We start from the raw sequence: 17,147 nt of genomic DNA on the forward strand, positions 1-17,147 counted from the left end.
GGTCTCGAAGATTTTACTAATGACAAAGCTCCCAGGCTCTCTTCCTTACTGACCTTCCCTGAGCTCAGTGGCAGGTTAAGAAGGAGGAACCTGCCCCTTCCTCACCCTTAGTGGAGGTTGTAGTCCGTTCTCTGTCAGCCAGACTCGGCCGCCCTGCCTCCAAAGAGCCCCATCTCCAGCGGCCCCGGCAGCCCCGGCCGCTGGATGGCGCCTTTTCTCCCTGCTCGGAGCTGCTGCCACTGACAGGCTCTATCTACAAAGCTCTGGCTACCTTTCCCCTCCTTCTGAGACCCTGGAGGGACATTTTCCCAGGAATTCAATGCATGATTTCCCTCACAGAGACAGGACGTGACGACTTCCTCATTTTGTTCTCTCCAACCTGATTTTTATAGCAAAGGGCAGAGCACACGGCATATGTATTAAGGTGGAAGGTGGGTGCAGTCCTTCATGCATGAGCCGGCCTCCTGAGCTCAGCTTCCAGCCCGTGTTTAGGGGCCTTCACACCTGAGACCAAGACACTTTACGGCAGTTGTCATCCTTTGCAGGGGAGTGAGACCATCTGCCATTTCGGACCCTTTGCTGCTACCTGCCAGGTACAGGGCTCATTCTCAACACTGTCTGCACCTCTGCTTTCAGAAACGGAAAGCAGAAAGTGATAGTGGGAGGCTTGGGGGAGCATGCGGTGGCTGGCACCTCCTGTTGGCTGAGCCTGGCTGCAGCATGGGGTGTTTCGAGTGTGGCCCAGAGGAGAACCATTTCGGCAGGCCCCACCCGAGGGGGCAGGATCCCGAGGCATCCCTTTGCCCTCTCAGATAAAAAGGATTTCAGGCCTAATTGCGGTTCCTTCCTGAGGCAGTTCATCAGTGGGAGGTAGAAATCCTCCCGTTGGCATATTGAAATCAAACCATCACAGGCTGGCAGGTAACGCTGGTGTCTGCTGGAGGGAAAGGCACAGCACAAAAAAGCAATCTTCTTTTTTTTTTTGAGACAGAGTCTCACTCTGTTGCCTAGCTAGAGTGAGAGCCGTGGTGTCAGCCTCGCTCACAGCAACCTCAGACTCCTGGGCTCAAGCGATCCTCCTGCCTCAGCCTCCTCTCGAGTAGCTGGGACTACAGGCATGCGCCACCACGCCCGGCTAATTTTTCTCTATATATTTTTAGTTGTCCAGCTACTTTCTATTTTTAGTAGAGACGGGGTCTCGCTCTTGCTCAGGCTGGTTTCGAACTCCTGACCTTGAGCGATCCTCGCCTCCACCTCCCAGAGTGCTAGGATTACAGGCCACGGCGCCCCACCCCCTGAAGCTTTTAAAATCCTCCATCCACACCTCGCCAGTGCATCGCTGACAGTGTGGCCAGGGTCTGCAGCCGCAGGGCAAGGAGCTGGACCAAGCCAAGGTCTGCAGAAGGAAAGCCCAGCGGGGTGGAGGGGAGCCAGAGGGGCAGGAGCGAGAAGCCCTCCGCAGCTCCCCTCAGGGCACGTTGTGATGGAATGGGATGCAGTCTGAAAAGGTCAGAAGGTGGAGGGAGAGGGATGAGGTGCTGACTTTTACTTCAAGGGTGCCTAGCCACCTGTGGTTTCTTCCATTTGTCAAGCAAAGTGACTGAGGCTCAGCCAGTTACGAAATCTGCCCGAAATCCTATGAGTAAATGGAAGAGAAATGTGGGGAGGTTTGTATGTGCCCAAAGATTCAAAGGCCACACCCCGCTCTCTGACTGTGAGGTGTTGCCTCGAGGGTCAAAGGGATGTCGAGAGGAGAGGAGAGGGCCTTGGTCAGAGCCGGGCGGGTCTGCTGGACCACAGGTGGGGAAGGCGTGGCCACATGGGGTGGCTCCGTCACTGTGGCCTTGGAGAGGTGACACAGGCACGGTTACTAGCTGGCCTGTGGGGGACCCCGGCTGAGGTCTCAGCCCTGGAGGAAAGCGTCCCAGGGTGGTGGCGTAGGGGCTGGCAGGCAGACACACAGCACAAGCCCCACGTCCACAGGAGAGAACTCTGTGTTTGTTCCTCTGCTTCGCGGACCCGATGTCCCAGGCCAAAGGGAAGTGGGAGCAAGGTTGAGCAGCCAGCGCTGGGGCTCAGAGAATGAAAAGGCGTCTGGGATCCTTCAGAGGTTTCCCTTTGTTTGGGGAAAGTCACAAACCCAGAGGCCGGGTGCTGAACCCTCACACACTGAACGGCTCCGTTCCTGGCTCCACACAATGAGCAGGCCGGAAGCTGCTTCCTCTGGGACCCGTCCCCTCGAGGCTCTGTGTGCCCAGGCAAGCTCAGCGATGCCACTGATGGTGTCGTCTAGCAAACTTGGAAGCAGCTGTCACATCCGGCCACGGTTTAAAAGAAGCCAGGCACTAAAGCCAGTGAGGAATTTGAGAATCACGCAAAAAATAACTAGCAGCAAGAGACGTGAGGCCTGGCGGACTGAGTCCCAGCTCCCCGCCCACTCCAGCGTCTCTCTGTTCCTGCCCAGGTGGCCCCACGGCTGACGAGGATGGCAGACTTCCCAGTCTCCCCGGACTCCTTGAAGCCAGCATCTCCGCCCAGCGGTCTCATCTTCCTCGCGCACCTCCTACTCTTCCTCCTCCGGCCTGAGGAGCTGTGCGCAGGTAGCCAGGACACGAGCGCCCAGCTCTGTCCACCCTCCTGCCAGGTGGTCCCCAGGGCTGAGGTCTTAGAACGTGGTCCCGGGCCGCGCCAGATGCCAAAATGTCCATACGAGAAGGTTCCCGTCCTGCCCGAGCCCAGGCAGCCCTAGAGTGCTGCTCCCCGACGCACCGCCCCAGCTCCTCTGCACGCCCCAGCACCCGAGGGTCCACAGGCTCAGCAGTGAGCACGGTGGGCGGGTGCCAGGAGAGTCACTGTTCTGAGTGTGTGCTGAACCAGTTGGTACGTGTGTCTAGCTGTTAGAGGGCAAGAGAGACCTCACCGGGTCCTACCATCTCTCACGGAGCAGAGGGTGTAACTATAATGCGATAACGATTCCCGCATCACCTGGGCTGCAGACAGCGATGCCAGGGTGACCGCGCATAGCCCAGGTCCCCACGCAGTCGGTAGTCAGGGAAGGGGACAGGTGTGACACAAACGGCTCCCCAGTTATGTGACCAGGGCTGCGACAGAACTGACTGCGCCCGGACAGGCCAAGAAGAGCCCTGCAGGATGCACATCTTCCAGGAAGATGACAGAGGGAGGTAAACCGAGGCAGGGTGGACTCAGAGAAGCATCCAGACATCAGTGTGTGTGGAGAGGCAGCTGGGGCAGGAAACGCGTGGACAGGTTATTGGATCTTCACCCTGTGGGCAACACGGGGCCTCAGACAGTGTCAAAGGAAGGCGCCTCCATTTGAATCGCGCACCCTCACTTTTTGCCATGACAATCGCTTGGTCCAGAAACCCGGATGGTCGTCCTTAGAGTGTCTCCCCTTCCTAGTGTGAATGGTTTACTACAGATCCCTGAGCTGCAAAGAGGGGGGCTAAAAATGCTTTTATTTGCTGAGAGTTGCTTTTGGCTGTTCTGACTTCTCGTCCTAGAGGAGGTCACGGTGGTGGGCCCAGGGGAGCCCGTCCTGGCCCTCGTCGGGGAGGAGGTGGAGTTCCCGTGCCACCTGTCGCCCTACCTGGACGCCCAGCACATGGAGATCCGCTGGTTCCGGAGCCGCGCGGCCGACGTGGTCCACCTGTACCGCGAGCGGCAGGAGTTCCCGGGCCGGCAGCTGGCCCAGTTCCGGAACAGGACCAGGCTCATCAAGGAGGGCATCCTGGACGGCAGCGTGGTCCTGCAGCTTCGCAGCGTGGCGCCCTCCGACCAGGGCCTGTTCGGGTGCCGCTTCCTCTCCGGCAACTTCTCCGGGGAAGCAGTCTGGGAGCTGGAGGTAGCAGGTGCGGGGCTGGCCGCCCCCGCCGGGCAGGAGGAGGCAGGGCCGCTGTGCTCCCCAGCAGACAGAATCTCAGAGAAAGGGAGACTGTAACCTTTAAAAACCGTTACAAGCTGCAAGGGATAGGTCCATTAGCAAATGAACGAAAGAAAGAGTTCACAAGAAAATACACAAATGATGCTTAAACGTACGAAAAGTTGATTATTTTTACTCATAATGAGAGAAAGGCAAATTAAAGCTACATCGCAATGCAATTCTGTGCCTGCCAGACTGACCATTCCAAAGTCCTCCCACACGCCCTGGTGGAGCCGTGCAGGGCAGGCCCTCTGGTACGCAGGCTGTTAGAGGAGTTCAAAGCTGGGGGGCTCCAGGGCAGGGGGTGGGGCGAGGCCCGATAGGACCAGGTGTGAGTCTCCCTCTGGCTCGGCAAGCTCAGCTCCAGGAATTGGCCCTGAAGGCACGTCCCCCCAACACCTCCAATGTGAAAAAGGCATATCATAAATTTAATTTCTGTAGCATCTTTTTTTTTTTTTTTTTTTTTTTTGAGGCAGAGTCTCACTCTGTTGCCCAGGCTAGAGTGCCGTGGCGTCAGCCTCACAGCAACCTCCAACTCCTGGGCTCAAGTGATCCTCCTGCCTCAGCCTCCTGAGTAGCTGGGACTACAGGCATGCGCCACCATGCCCAGCTAAATTTTTTTCTATATATTTTTAGCTGGCCAATTAATTTCTTTCTATTTTTAGTAGAGACAGGGGTCTCGCTCTTGCTCAGGCTGGTTTCGAACTCCTGACCTTGAGTGATCCTCCCGCCTTGGCCTCCTGGAGTGCTAGGACGACAGGCGTGAGCCACCGCGCCCGGCCTGTAGCATTATTTATAACTGCAAAATAGTGGGAGCCACCTGAATGCTCAAGCATGAGAGCTGAGTATGATCCACCCACCTAAGGGAGTGGAAGCCACTATACAGCTCAGAGAATGGGAGATGCTCTGTGGAGGGGTGTGGAGAGATTTATAGGGTACATTGTTAAGAGAAAAAAGCAAGATGCAAAGGAGGTTCAATAATACATATGTGTGTGTAAGAAAGAAGCCTAAACATTGCAGAAGGAACACAGGAAGCATAAACTAGAAACTAATGGAACTGGCTAACCAAGGTGGGGTGTGATGGAATGGGAAGGATAAAGGCCTGGGGCATTCCTTCCTGGTAGATATTTTTATACAGCCGTTGACACTTAAGCCATATTAATGTTTTGCATATTCAAAATATAAAGGCCGGGCGCGGTGGCTCACGCCTGTAATCCTAGCGCTCTGGGAGGCCGAGGCGGGAGGATTGCTCAGGTCAGGAGTTCGAGACCAGCCTGAGCAAGAGCGAGACCCTGTCTCTACTATAAATAGAAAGAAATTAATTGGCCAACTAATATATATAGAAAAAATTAGCCGGGCATGGTGGTGCATGCCTGTAGTCCCAGCTACTCGGGAGGCTGAGGCAGGAGGATCGCTTGAGCCCAGGAGATTGAGGTTGCTGTGAGCTAGGCTGATTCCATGGCACTCACTCTAGCCTGAGCAACAAAGTGAGACTCTGTCTCAAAAAAAATAAATAAATAAAAATAAAAATAAAGCTAACTCCATGAGGATGGGGAGATAAAGGAGCACCTATAACATAGGCACTGGAAATCTGGTGGGATTCAAGAGAGATAGAAGATTCATAAGTCTAACGTGTTAGAATTTGTGGTGGGACTAGTCTTCATTCTAAGGGGATTGTCCCTTGGATAATATGACTAAATCCCAGTAGCCCTTTCCCACCAAATGGCCCCCTCATATTTCCAAATGTCCCTCAGGGGTAGTACTGTCCCCACATGCCACCCCTGATTTAGGCTGTCATTTATAATCTATAGCTGGGGACTTCGAGCCCACACGTGTTAAGAACAGTCGCAGTTTGTGATGCTTTGTGGTAACTACAAATGGTGGACTTCATGCACAATTTCCAAGAAGCCTGATCTTTCCCACTCCTCCTGCCTCTCCCAGGGCTGGGCTCAGACCCTCACATCTTCCTCGAGGGCTTCAAGAAAGGAGGCATTCAGCTGAGGTGCAGCTCCAGTGGCTGGTACCCCAAGCCCAAGGCTCAGTGGAGAGACCACCAGGGACAGTGCCTGCCTCCCGAGTCCGAAGCCATCATCCAGGACGCCCAGGGCCTGTTCAGTCTGGAAACATCTGTGGTTGTCCGAGGGGGAGCCCACGGCAACCTGTCCTTATCCATCCTGAATCTCCTCCTGGGCCAGAAGAAGGAGTTCGTGGTCCAGATAGCAGGTCAGTGGCTGCCAAGCACATTCCTCTTCCCAGCCGTCACTCTCTCTGTGTGCATTAGCCCAGCGGCAGTCCATAAAGACAGCGGTCCTGGACCTGGCCGCGTGAGGGGTGGGCGGGCCTTGACTGAAAAGGGAGCAACTTGGGTATCAGGAGCATGCTAAGAATAAAACTGACAACCCAAACAGGAAGCAGGAAAGACCTCAGAGAGCCAACATTTCTGTGCCAAAGGTCATGCATTAAAACCCAAGAATTCTACTCATTAGGGGTCATCATGAGAGCCCCCAGACCTAATTCCATCCCTCAAACAATATTTATTAGCACCCACGTGTGCCCCAAGTCCCAGCCCTCAGGTTCTTATTCCAGTGGAGAATACAGTAGGGTCAGGGAAGTAGACGTTTAGGCAGTTGAAGGTGAGGTCATTATGTATTATCAAATTCTTACCTTGAGGCATCCACCAAAGGGTTTAGTGTTCATGGTTCTAATTGTATTAAGTTTTGAGGACAAACCCAACTTGTGGACCATTTTTCATATCAGTCCAAATCAATGGTCATATAATTACAATAGAAATAAATGTCACCCTTTGATATAGTTAGGCAGATACAACCCACTGAGTACATGTTCTCGAGATAAACAATAACTTGTCTTCAAGTAGGACTTGACAGCACACAATTTATTCTAAACCTCTCTAGTAATTGGGGTGGCCATCTGTGATGCTAACTGCCTTTATCCAAAGGAAAAACAAAGCATGTGATGGATCTATTGCAAGGATGTAGTTATAACCTGGAGCCAGGCACCTGAGCTAAAATCCTCTGAGACTTGGATTTCCACACGGTATTTTCTCCTTGATGTTTACATTTCAGAGAACTAGCCTTTAAGAAAAACATTCTTGGGATGCAAAGCCGACATACACAGAACAAGAGCTTACGGGTCTTCTAAAGAAAGTGAGCTAAGGAGGCGTGGTGGCTCACGCCTGTCATCCTAGCACACTGGGAGGCAGAGGCGGGAGGATCGCTCAGCTCAGGAGTTCGAGACCAGCCTGAGCAAGAGCGAGACCCCGTCTCTACTTAAAAATAGAAAGAAATAAATTGGCCAACTAACAATATATAGAAAAAATTATCCGGGCGTGGTGGCGCATGCCTGTAGTCCCAGCTACTCGGGAGGCTGAGGCAGGAGGATCGCTTGAGCCCAGGAGTTTGAGGTTGCTGTGAGCGAGGCTGACGCCACGGCACTCACTCTAGCCTGGGCAACAGAGTGAGACTCTGTCTCAAAAAAAAAAAAAAAATAGCGTGGGGAGGAATGACTGTAAGTGGCAAGCACTTAAAGATGGTAAATTCATGTTATGTACACTTTACCACAATAAAAAAAAGAAAAACTATATTTTTAAAAAGATCTCTGAGATAAAAGAACCATTTTTTAAATAATTAGGTTCAACAGACCCAAAATCAGTCTATTAAACTGCCACAAGGGTCACTTCGCATTTTTGCCCCCTCCCTTCACCTTCTGGCCGGGCCAGGCCTGCGGGTAGCTGGGGAGGGAAGCGGCAGGTCAGCGCGCACGCGGCTTCGCGGTGATTCTTGAGTGCGGCAGAACAGGTGCGGGAGCCCAAGGCTGCAAAGCAGAAAGGAGGCGGCTTCGCGGTGATTGTTGAGTGCGGCGAGAACAGGTGCGGGAGCCCAAGGCTGCAAAGCAGAGAGGAGGCGGCTTCGCGGTGATTCTCGAGTGCGGGGAGAACAGGTGCGGGAGCCCAAGGCTGCAAAGCAGAAAGGAGGCGGCTTCGCGGTGATTCTCGAGTGCGGGGAGAACAGGTGCGGGAGCCCAAGGCTGCAAAGCAGAAAGGAGGCGGCTTCGCGGTGATTCTCGAGTGCGGGGAGAACAGGTGCGGGAGCCCAAGGCTGCAAAGCGGCGCGGAGGCGGCTTCGCGGTGATTCTTGAGTGCGGGGAGAACAGGTGCGGGAGCCCAAGGCTGCACAGCAGGGAGGAGGCGGCTTCGCGGTGATTCTCGAGTGCGGGGAGAACAGGTGCGGGAGCCCAAGGCTGCAAAGCAGAGAGGAGGCGGCTTCGCGGTGATTCTTGAGTGCGGGGAGAACAGGTGCGGGAGCCCAAGGCTGCAAAGCAGGGAGGAGGCTTCGCGGTGATTCTCGAGTGCGGGGAGAACAGGTGCGGGAGCCCAAGGCTGCAAAGCAGCGAGGAGGCGGCTTCGCGGTGATTCTCGAGTGCGGGAGAACAGGTGCGGGAGCCCAAGGCTGCAAAGCAGAGAGGAGGCGGCTTCGCGGTGATTCTCGAGTGCGGGGAGAACAGGTGCGGGAGCCCAAGGCTGCAAAGCAGCGAGGAGGCTTCGCGGTGATTCTCGAGTGCGGGGAGAACAGGTGCGGGAGCCCAAGGCTGCAAAGCAGAGAGGAGGCGGCTTCGCGGTGATTCTCGAGTGCGGGGAGAACAGGTGCGGGAGCCCAAGGCTGCAAAGCAGCGAGGAGGCTTCGCGGTGATTCTCGAGTGCGGGGAGAACAGGTGCGGGAGCCCAAGGCTGCAAAGCAGCGAGGAGGCGGCTTCGCGGTGATTCTCGAGTGCTGCGAGAACAGGTGCGGGAGCCCAAGGCTGCAAAGCAGCGAGGAGGAGGAGGAGGAGGCGGAGCAGCCGTCTGAGCGCAGAGCGCAGCAGCTCGCCGTCGGGCCCAGCGAAGCGGCGGATAAGGAGTCCCGCGTCGCCGGGCGAAACGGGAGGGAGTGGGGCGGTCGGCTGCGGTCTGGGTTCTGCCGCGCGGCGGGGAGCCGCCGGCGCGCTCTCGTCCCGCCCGCGGGCGAGTCCCAGGCGCCCGGGCGCGCCTAGGCGCAGCGGCAACGGAGGTCGCTCGGGAGGTTTTCCGGCCCGCGGGGTCCGGGCGCCTTCTCAGAGACACCTCCCTGCGGGGCGTTTTCCAGACGTGCTTCTGCCCGGAGCGTCCCCCTGGCGCAGAGCTTTCCTGGGCACGCTGGCGGCGCTGCCGCTGCTCCTGGCCGCGCTGGGCGCGCCGGCGCTGTGCTTGCTGCAGAAGCGGCGGAGGTCGCAAGGTAGGGCCCGCCCGGAGCCCGCGCTGCCGGGGAGGGAGGGGACGCCTGGCGGGAGCTGGGCCAGGGCCGAGCCCGCGCTGCCGGGGAGGGAGGGGACGCCTGGCGGGAGCTGGGCCAGGGCCGAGCCCGCGCTGCCGGGGAGGGAGGGGACGTCTGGCGGGAGCTGGGCCCGGCCGAGGAAGCGCCCGCGGGGATGGCACCGGGAGGCAGGCAGGGCGCGCTCAGCCCTCTCCCCTTCCTTCTTGCTTGCAGAAAAGCTAACGCAGGAGGCTGCAAAGAGACAAGGTAAGCGGGGCGCGGGCCACCGAGACCCGAGCCCAGAGCCCAGCCCGGGCCGTGGGAGCAGGGCAGCAGGGGTGCCCGGCCGTGCGCTCCCGCGCCCCTCCCTGGAGGGGCCCTGTCTGGCCCAGCCTGGGCCCCTCGGGGAAATGACGCCTTTAATCCGTCTGTCCTATCTGACTCCGTCCCCTAGCTGAGACATTTGACTCTTTTCTTTGTTTTTTGTTTGTTTGGTTTCTCCAGGGACACTCACCGCAGAGCTGGGTAAGTTCTGGGTGCTGAAACGCAGTGCTGCCAGCGCGGGCGCGGGAGGACAGGCTCGGTGGTTTTAGGCTCCCTTAGCACGAGACAGATGTCAACTGTGTGATTCTTCTGAGCCTCCCGCCTCTCTGCGTCCCCGGGCTAGTGCCGACAAGGTCTGACTGAGACCCGCTGGACAGACCCTGCCAGCTCCTCCCTGCAAATGAGCTGAATCGGTTAAAATCCCACAATTAAACGTTTGCTCCCTCTGGTTCATCTTCCTAGGAAATCCTTCTCTTTTTAATACAAAAGCCACTAGGAAGGGTGGCACCTATAGTGTGCACCGAAGTGGGAGTAACTTTTCAGATTCACTTTTCTCCCCAGCAGGACTCAGCAAGTTGAAATTGTGGGGGGAGGTGTCTGGACGAGGAGGGGAGGGCGAACCCAAAGGAAGGAAGGTGGAGGGAAAGGCCGTGGGGGTGTAGGGGTGGATCGATCAGACAAACTGTGAGGTTGAGGAATTTTCTCTCCCTGTCTTGTCCTTCAGGGGAATTAAAAAACAGCCCTAAGTCATTAACACATAGTCTGAATATATATACAATGTTGCCTTTCCTGGAAGCGTTTACCTTTGATAGAGTGTGACATTTCCTTCCTAATGGCAAAATGTCAGAGTCCTTGGTATCCAGTCGGAGGAAGTAAGTGGGTACGATGTCCTTCCAGTCCTTTAAATAGTGTTCCCACTAAGCGACCATGAGGCTCATGCAGGCTGTGCTCAGTGCCCGGACCTTCCCCGGAGCCCCTCAGGGTGGAGGGGCCGGCTGAGCCCTGGGAAGAGGCCCCTCGGCATTGAGGCCCGTGTCCCTCCCAAGCCCTGTGCACGTCTCCGCCTTTGAGCGAGAGGAGGAGGCATAAGCATTCTGCAGGTGGGCCTCCTTCTCTAGGGCCATGAACAGGCGAGGAGGAAGCTGCGGTTGGCAGTGGGTCAAGACTGAGGAGTCTCTTCCCAGGGGCCTAACTGCTTGGGGAAGGGGGTTAATCAACTAAAGGCTGATGTTCCGCAGACATAAGTTAAAAGAAAAAAAAAAAAACAACAACTAAAGGCTGATGTTTTCTCCCCGTGCTCTGTTTACAGAGAAGCTTCAAATGGAGCTTGGTAAGTGACCCCTCTTAGAACTATCTCTTCTCACCCCCATTTTTGCATATGGTTATCTTCTCATCTCCCAAACAGGTAAGTTGCCCAGGCTGGCCCCCTGCTGGCTGTGTGGGTGCAGGAGAGAGGGGAGGGGCAGGGCTGGGTGCGAGTTGTGACGAGTGAGCAGGGAAGCGCAGGGCCCTGCTGTTCTAATTCCTCCTTTTCCCTTGGCTGCCTCAGACTGGAGACGGGCTGAAGGCCAGGCTGGTGAGTGAAGCCCTCTCTTTCTCTCCGTTCCTCGGGGGTCCCAGCGCCCGACCCAGCTCTTTCTGATTAACCAGCCACACTTCATTCTGGTTTCATGGCACGGCCTGGCACAGCATGTGTTAACCTACGTCACTGGGTAGAGACTAGGCTCAAGTTTCGCTTTTGCATAGTCCTGAGGCCTAAGCGCCCTGCAAACCACTGGTTTCGATCCTGGCTGCACATCTGGGTCGCCTAGACCCCTGGTGCCCGCCCGCAGATACTCTGACAGTGGGTGCGGTGGGTCTGGTACCGTACACGTAAACATTTCTCCCCATCCCTCCCTCCACTGCATCCCTAACGTGGTGTGATGTGTATAGTTTGTACGTACCCTTGCAAGATGTGAATGTGTTCTGTGTGCCTGTATTATGCAGTTCACGTGGCGGGAGGACTACGAGTGACCTTTATAGTCCTGCGCTGTTCCTTGCTTTCCGCGTGCGTCGCTTGCTGCAGCATCCATCTCTGCTGCCTGTGTGCATGTGGTCTGTTCCTCCTAGCCGCACAGTGCTCCGTTTTAGTCAGCCACCCTCCTGGGTACAGGCTGCCTCTAACCCCACACCACCACAAACAACACTGAGTGAACAGCCCCAGCGTGTCACTGTATTGCCCTCGGTGGAGATTTCTCTGGAATACCCACACAGGACAGGGACTGCCGGCCCATGAGAGGGACCCTGGAGGCAGCAGCATCCTGCCGCCCTTTGGTGCTTGTTCCATTTTATAGTGTCTGAAAGTGTAAGTTCTACTTCCCCATTCCCGCTTCCTTTTTAAAGTTAATAGACCTTTTTATTTATTTTTATTTGTTTTTTTATTTTTATTTATTTATTTTTTGAGACAGAGTCTCACTTTCTTGCCTAGGCTAGAGTGAGTGCCGTGGTGTCAGCCTCGCTCACAGCAACCTCAATCTCCTGGGCTCAAGCGATCCTCCTGCCCCAGCCTCCCGAGTAGCTGGGACTACAGGCACAAGCCACCATGCCCGGCTGATTTTTATTTTATATATATTAGTTGGCCAATTAATTTCTTTCTATTTTTATGGTAGAGACAGGGTCTCGCTCAGGCTGGTTTTGAATTCCTGACCTTGAGCAATCCTCCCGCCTCGGCCTCCCAGAGTGCTAGGATTACAGGCGTGAGCCACCGCGCCCGGCCTAATAGACCTTTTTAAAATATAAATTTTAGGGTAAATTTATGAAGCTCCTTAAATCCAAAAGAGGTTTTGCATGGGATGGCTCTGAACTTACAAATCTGAGGAGAATCAATATCTTAATAGAACTGAGTTATTCTACACAAGAGGTATATGTTTTCAAAGTTCCACTGGTTATCCCGATGCAAAACCAGGGTTGAGGATCCCTGCTATAAATTTACCTAGCCCTGGGAATGTCTTGCATTGCTTTTGCTATTTTGTGACTCGGTGAACTCTTTGTTGCAAAACAGAACAAAGTAAAACAAAACAGAAATCCACTCAGAATGGCTCGCAGTAAGAAAGGAGGCCTGCTGATGGAAGACAGGTTATCTAGACGGCATCTTGGGACAAGAGCTGTGCTCCCTGGGGCTCCTGGGGACTGAGCCTGGCCAGTGAGGGGCTGAGGCCTCATTTCCATCCCTCAGGGCATCTAGGATGCTGAACTATATTCTCTCTTTCCACAGGCTCCCTTCTCCTGCTTTTTCAACACAAAGTCAGTGTGCACATAGCTCTGGTATAACCTAGCACTGACACCAGCCCTCTACACAATCCCAGATTGTCAGGAATATACCATGGTGGACCCAGTCTGGATCCAAACCAGCTGTCACGGTGGGAATGGGGTACTTCGATTTGCAGACATGCCTCACGCATCTTGAGCCTCTCTCAAGGTTCCGGAGTTACTGACTCGCATTTCTGAGCCTCTTTTCTGTCTCTGTTTGGTTTCAGAGTGGAGAGCAGCCCAAAAATACGCAGGTAACTGAAGCTGAGAAACTGATCTGTGGCTTGCATTGGCTGGATCTTAAACAGAAGGGAGGTGGAGACAACTGAGATTAGAGGGAAGGTCTTTCCAGGAGGGAAGTCTGGGGCCTGCACACACAGACACACATGTACACACGTGACACGTGGCTGCATGTGCGCACATACACAGGCGTACATGCTTGTGTGCACACACATACACGTGCTCCCAAACACATAGCTTTCTGGGTGTTGCTGGCAGGAAGGCTGCTCTTGGCCCAGTTTGCAGGAGAGAATGCAGAGTCTGCAGGGAACGGCTCAGACCTCTGACAGAAAGGATCCTCTAGGTCCCCATCTGACACACGGGGTGTTTGGGGGATGGGGTAGAGTGCAGGGCACTGGACCAGATGATCTCAAAGGTCCTTTTAAAATCCAAAAATTGCTGTGAAACCTAGAGCTCATCTGATGATATCAAGGTCACCCAGGGTGGTGGGCCAGCAGGGACTAGAACGCCCGTAGCGCCTTCCCCTGACGCGCACCTGGCTCCATCAGCGAACTCACCGCATTCCTTATCGCTCAGCGTGGAACTCGGGGCCCCCCCAGTTGGGGGAAGGACAGGGTCCCCCTGCCTTGTCAGATCCCAGGAGTGACTCGCACCCACTTCAGTCCCCCGTGGAACTCGGGGCCCCCCCAGTTGGGGAAGGACAGGGTCCCCTGCCTTGTCAGATCCCAGGAGTGACTCGCACCCACTTCAGTCCCCCGTGGAACTCGGGGCCCCCCCAGTTGGGGGAAGGACAGGGTCCCCTGCCTTGTCAGATCCCAGGAGTGACTCGCACCCACTTCAGTCCCCCGTGGAACTCGGGGCCCCCCCAGTTGGGGAAGGACAGGGTCCCCCTGCCTTGTCAGATCCCAGGAGTGACTCGCACCCACTTCAGTCCCCCGTGGAACTCGGGGCCCTCCCAGTTGGGGAAGGATAGGGTCCCCTGCCTTGTCAGATCCCAGGAGTGACTCGCAGCCACTTCAGTCCCCCGTGGAACTCGGGGCCCTCCCAGTTGGGGAAGGACAGGGTCCCCCTGCCTTGTCAGATCCCAGGAGTGACTCGCACCCACTTCAGTCCCCCGTGGAACTCGGGGCCCCCCCAGTTGGGGAAGGACAGGGTCCCCTGCCTTGTCAGATCCCAGGAGTGACTCGCACCCACTTCAGTCCCCCGTGGAACTCGGGGCCCCCCCAGCTGGGGAAGGACAGGGTCCCCTGCCTTGTCAGATCCCAGGACTGACTCGCAGCCACTTCAGTCCCCCGTGGAACTCGGGGCCCCCCCAGTTGGGGAAGGACAGGGTCCCCTGCCTTGTCAGATCCCAGGAGTGATTCGCAGCCACTTCAGTCCCCCGTGGAACTCGGGGCCCTCCCAGCTGGGGAAGGACAGGGTCCCCTGCCTTGTCAGATCCCAGGAGTGACTCGCAGCCACTTCAGTCCCCCGTGGAACTCGGGGCCCTCCCAGTTGGGGAAGGACAGGGTCCCCCTGCCTTGTCAGATCCCAGGAGTGACTCGCAGCCACTTCAGTCCCCCGTGGAACTCGGGGCCCTCCCAGTTGGGGAAGGACAGGGTCCCCCTGCCTTGTCAGATCCCAGGAGTGACTCGCACCCACTTCAGTCCCCCGTGGAACTCGGGGCCCCCCCAGCTGGGGAAGGACAGGGTCCCCTGCCTTGTCAGATCCCAGGAGTGACTCGCACCCACTTCAGTCCCCCGTGGAACTCGGGGCCCTCCCAGCTGGGGAAGGACAGGGTCCCCTGCCTTGTCAGATCCCAGGAGTGACTCGCACCCACTTCAGTCCCCCGTGGAACTCGGGGCACCCCCAGTTGGGGAAGGACAGGGTCCCCTGCCTTGTCAGACCCCAGGAGTGACTCGCACCCACTTCAGTCCCCCGTGGAACTCGGGGCCCTCCCAGTTGGGGAAGGACAGGGTCCCCTGCCTTGTCAGATCCCAGGAGTGACTCGCACCCACTCAGTCCCCAGTCCCGGGGAGGCGGGTGTCGAGGGCGGGGAGGGGACAGACGCCCGACCGCCCTGGGCAGGCGCTCACCGCGTGTCTCTGCAGCGGAGGTGACCCTGGATCCCGCCTCGGCGCACCCCAGCCTGGAGGTCTCGGAGGACGGGCTGAGCGTGTCCTGGCGCGCCGGGGCGCAGGGCCCCGCGCCGGGCGACCCGCGGCGCTTGGCGGAGCAGGCGGAGCAGGCGGAGCAGGCGTGCGCGCTGAGCCGCCAGCGCTTCTCGGCCGGCCGCCACTACTGGGAGGTGCAGGTGGGGCGCCGCAGCGGCTGGTTCCTGGGCGCCTGCCTGGCGGGCGCACCGCGCGCCGCGCCCCCGCGCCTGAGCCCGGCCCGCGGCTACTGGGTGCTGGCGCTGCGGGGCGGCGGCGAGTACCTCGCGCTGGGCGCGCGCCCCGTGCCGCTGGCGCCGCGCGTGCCGCCCCTGCGCGTGGGCGTGCTGCTGGACTGCGGCGCGGGCAGGCTGAGCTTCCTCAACGCGACCGACGGCTCGCACCTGTTCACCTTCGCCGACGCCTTCCCGGGCGCGCTCTGCGCCTACTTCAGGCCCGGCGCGCACGGCGGCCTGGGGCGGCCCGAGCCGCTGACCGTCTGCCCGCTGCCGGCTGCAGGGGCCCCCGAGGACGGGGACGGCGACGGCGACGCGTGGGTGCAGCCCTACGAGCCGTGGGCCCCCGCCCCGGGCCTGCCGTGAGGCGCCCTCGAGACCCCGAGACCCGGCGGCGCCGGGGACACCCGGGAGCGCACGGTCCTACACGTCCCCAAGCGCAGCGGGGATGGGGAGGAGAGGGGCCTTTCCTGTATAAATATGTACCTGTATGGTCTTCTTTAAAGAAAAGAGGCAATTCAATTCCAAGGCTCATTGGTGTGTATTATTAGGATTGAGCAAATGGGTAAAAAAATACATTAATCTTGCCGGGAGTTAGGGGGCCCCACCGTGGGCCATGGGAAAGAAACTGGCATAGGAGAAAGAGGGGAGTGGATTAGAGGGATCAGCTACCACGTATAGTTTTACATTTTTCATATATGTTTGCTGGCTCTAAAAAGGTCTAGGAGCAAGGACCGCTCATAAGCAATGAGTTCACCTGCAGCTCAGATCCTGGCTTTAGATACCATTTCCCGCTAACATGAAGTTGGAGAAACATCTGACTCCAAGCCTGGGGCAAAGAAATTCCAACGTGAGTCTTGAACCTCTTGTGCTGTGAAGTAAAAATGTGCTCAGAAAATCACAGGGACCTAGCAATAGGACACAGGAGCCAGGCTGAAGGGAATTCACTGACCGATTATGGAACAATTTGAACATAAAAATGCATAATGCCAAAAATGGATTATAACACACTGAATAAATACAAAACCTGTGAGTCTTTCCCTCCTTCTTTTCCTTTTAATTTTCCTCTTCGTGGAGACTATTCTTTTTTTTTTTGAGACAGAGTCTCGCTTTGTTGCCCAGGCTAGAGTGAGTGCCCTGGCGTCAGCCTCGCTCACAGCAACCTCAATCTCCTGGGCTCAAGCGATCCTCCTGCCTCAGCCTCCCGAGTAGCTGGGACTACAGGCATGCGCCACCATGCTCGGCTATTTTTTTTCTATATATATTAGTTGGCCAATTAATTTCTATTTATAGTAGAGACAGGGTCTCACTCTTGCTCAGGAGCAATCCGCCTGCCTGGGCTTCCCAGAGTGCTAGGATTACAGGCGTGAGCCACTGTGCCTGGCCCGTGGAAACTATTTCCATCGGCGCCTGCAGCACCAGGGATGGGAAGGGGCTGGTGAGATGGAGCCATCCGCGCTGAGCTTTTGGCCCGTGGGCTTTGGCTGCACACAGGGGGAGCCTGAGCAGATAAGAAAATTCACTGAGTGTGCTGAAAGTCAGGTCTTTCCCTCAGAGAAGGGAAACAGAAAATGCGGAAAGGGGAAAGGAGAAAATGCTAGAATAACTCTGAGGTGGACTGGAATTAGAGATATTAGTGTGAGCGTGTAGGCTTCACTGTGTGCAGACAAACGGAGCACACGCACACGATAGACAGATGATG

At 56.6% G+C, this 17,147-nt stretch overlaps 1 protein-coding gene across 3 annotated transcripts; it reads left to right on the forward strand.

The window, feature by feature from the left end:
- Positions 1-399: 399 nt before the first annotated feature.
- Positions 400-15,973, forward strand: BTNL9 (butyrophilin like 9). Of its 3 annotated transcripts, XM_075998789.1 has the most exons (12): positions 400-431; positions 546-593; positions 2,465-2,600; positions 3,522-3,869; positions 5,882-6,163; positions 9,079-9,207; positions 9,460-9,492; positions 9,730-9,750; positions 10,859-10,879; positions 11,099-11,125; positions 13,065-13,091; positions 15,168-15,973. In XM_075998789.1, the coding sequence occupies exons 3-12, from the start codon at positions 2,486-2,488 to the stop codon at positions 15,809-15,811; spliced, it is 1,647 nt and encodes a 548-aa protein (XP_075854904.1). In that variant the 5' UTR covers positions 400-431; positions 546-593; positions 2,465-2,485; the 3' UTR covers positions 15,812-15,973. The 3 variants fall into 3 exon arrangements, with proteins under 3 accessions (XP_075854904.1, XP_075854905.1, XP_075854906.1); XM_075998790.1 differs by lacking the exon at positions 11,099-11,125 and having other exon boundaries at positions 403-593; XM_075998791.1 differs by lacking the exon at positions 9,079-9,207 and having other exon boundaries at positions 403-593.
- Positions 15,974-17,147: the final 1,174 nt, after the last annotated feature.

Source organism: Microcebus murinus, chromosome 30, assembly GCF_040939455.1.
Source record: "Microcebus murinus isolate Inina chromosome 30, M.murinus_Inina_mat1.0, whole genome shotgun sequence".
NCBI classification, from domain to species: Eukaryota; Metazoa; Chordata; class Mammalia; order Primates; family Cheirogaleidae; genus Microcebus; species Microcebus murinus.

Excerpts from the sequence above, each read along its gene's own strand:
- BTNL9 (XM_075998789.1), top strand. The coding sequence starts at position 2,486 with ATGGCAGACTTCCCAGTCTCCCCGGACTCCTTGAAGCCAGCATCTCCG. Across the intron at positions 3,870-5,881 it reads CTGGGAGCTGGAGGTAGCAG|GGCTGGGCTCAGACCCTCAC; the intron begins GTGCGGGGCTGG and ends TGCCTCTCCCAG. Across the intron at positions 10,880-11,098 it reads GAAGCTTCAAATGGAGCTTG|ACTGGAGACGGGCTGAAGGC; the intron begins GTAAGTGACCCC and ends TGGCTGCCTCAG.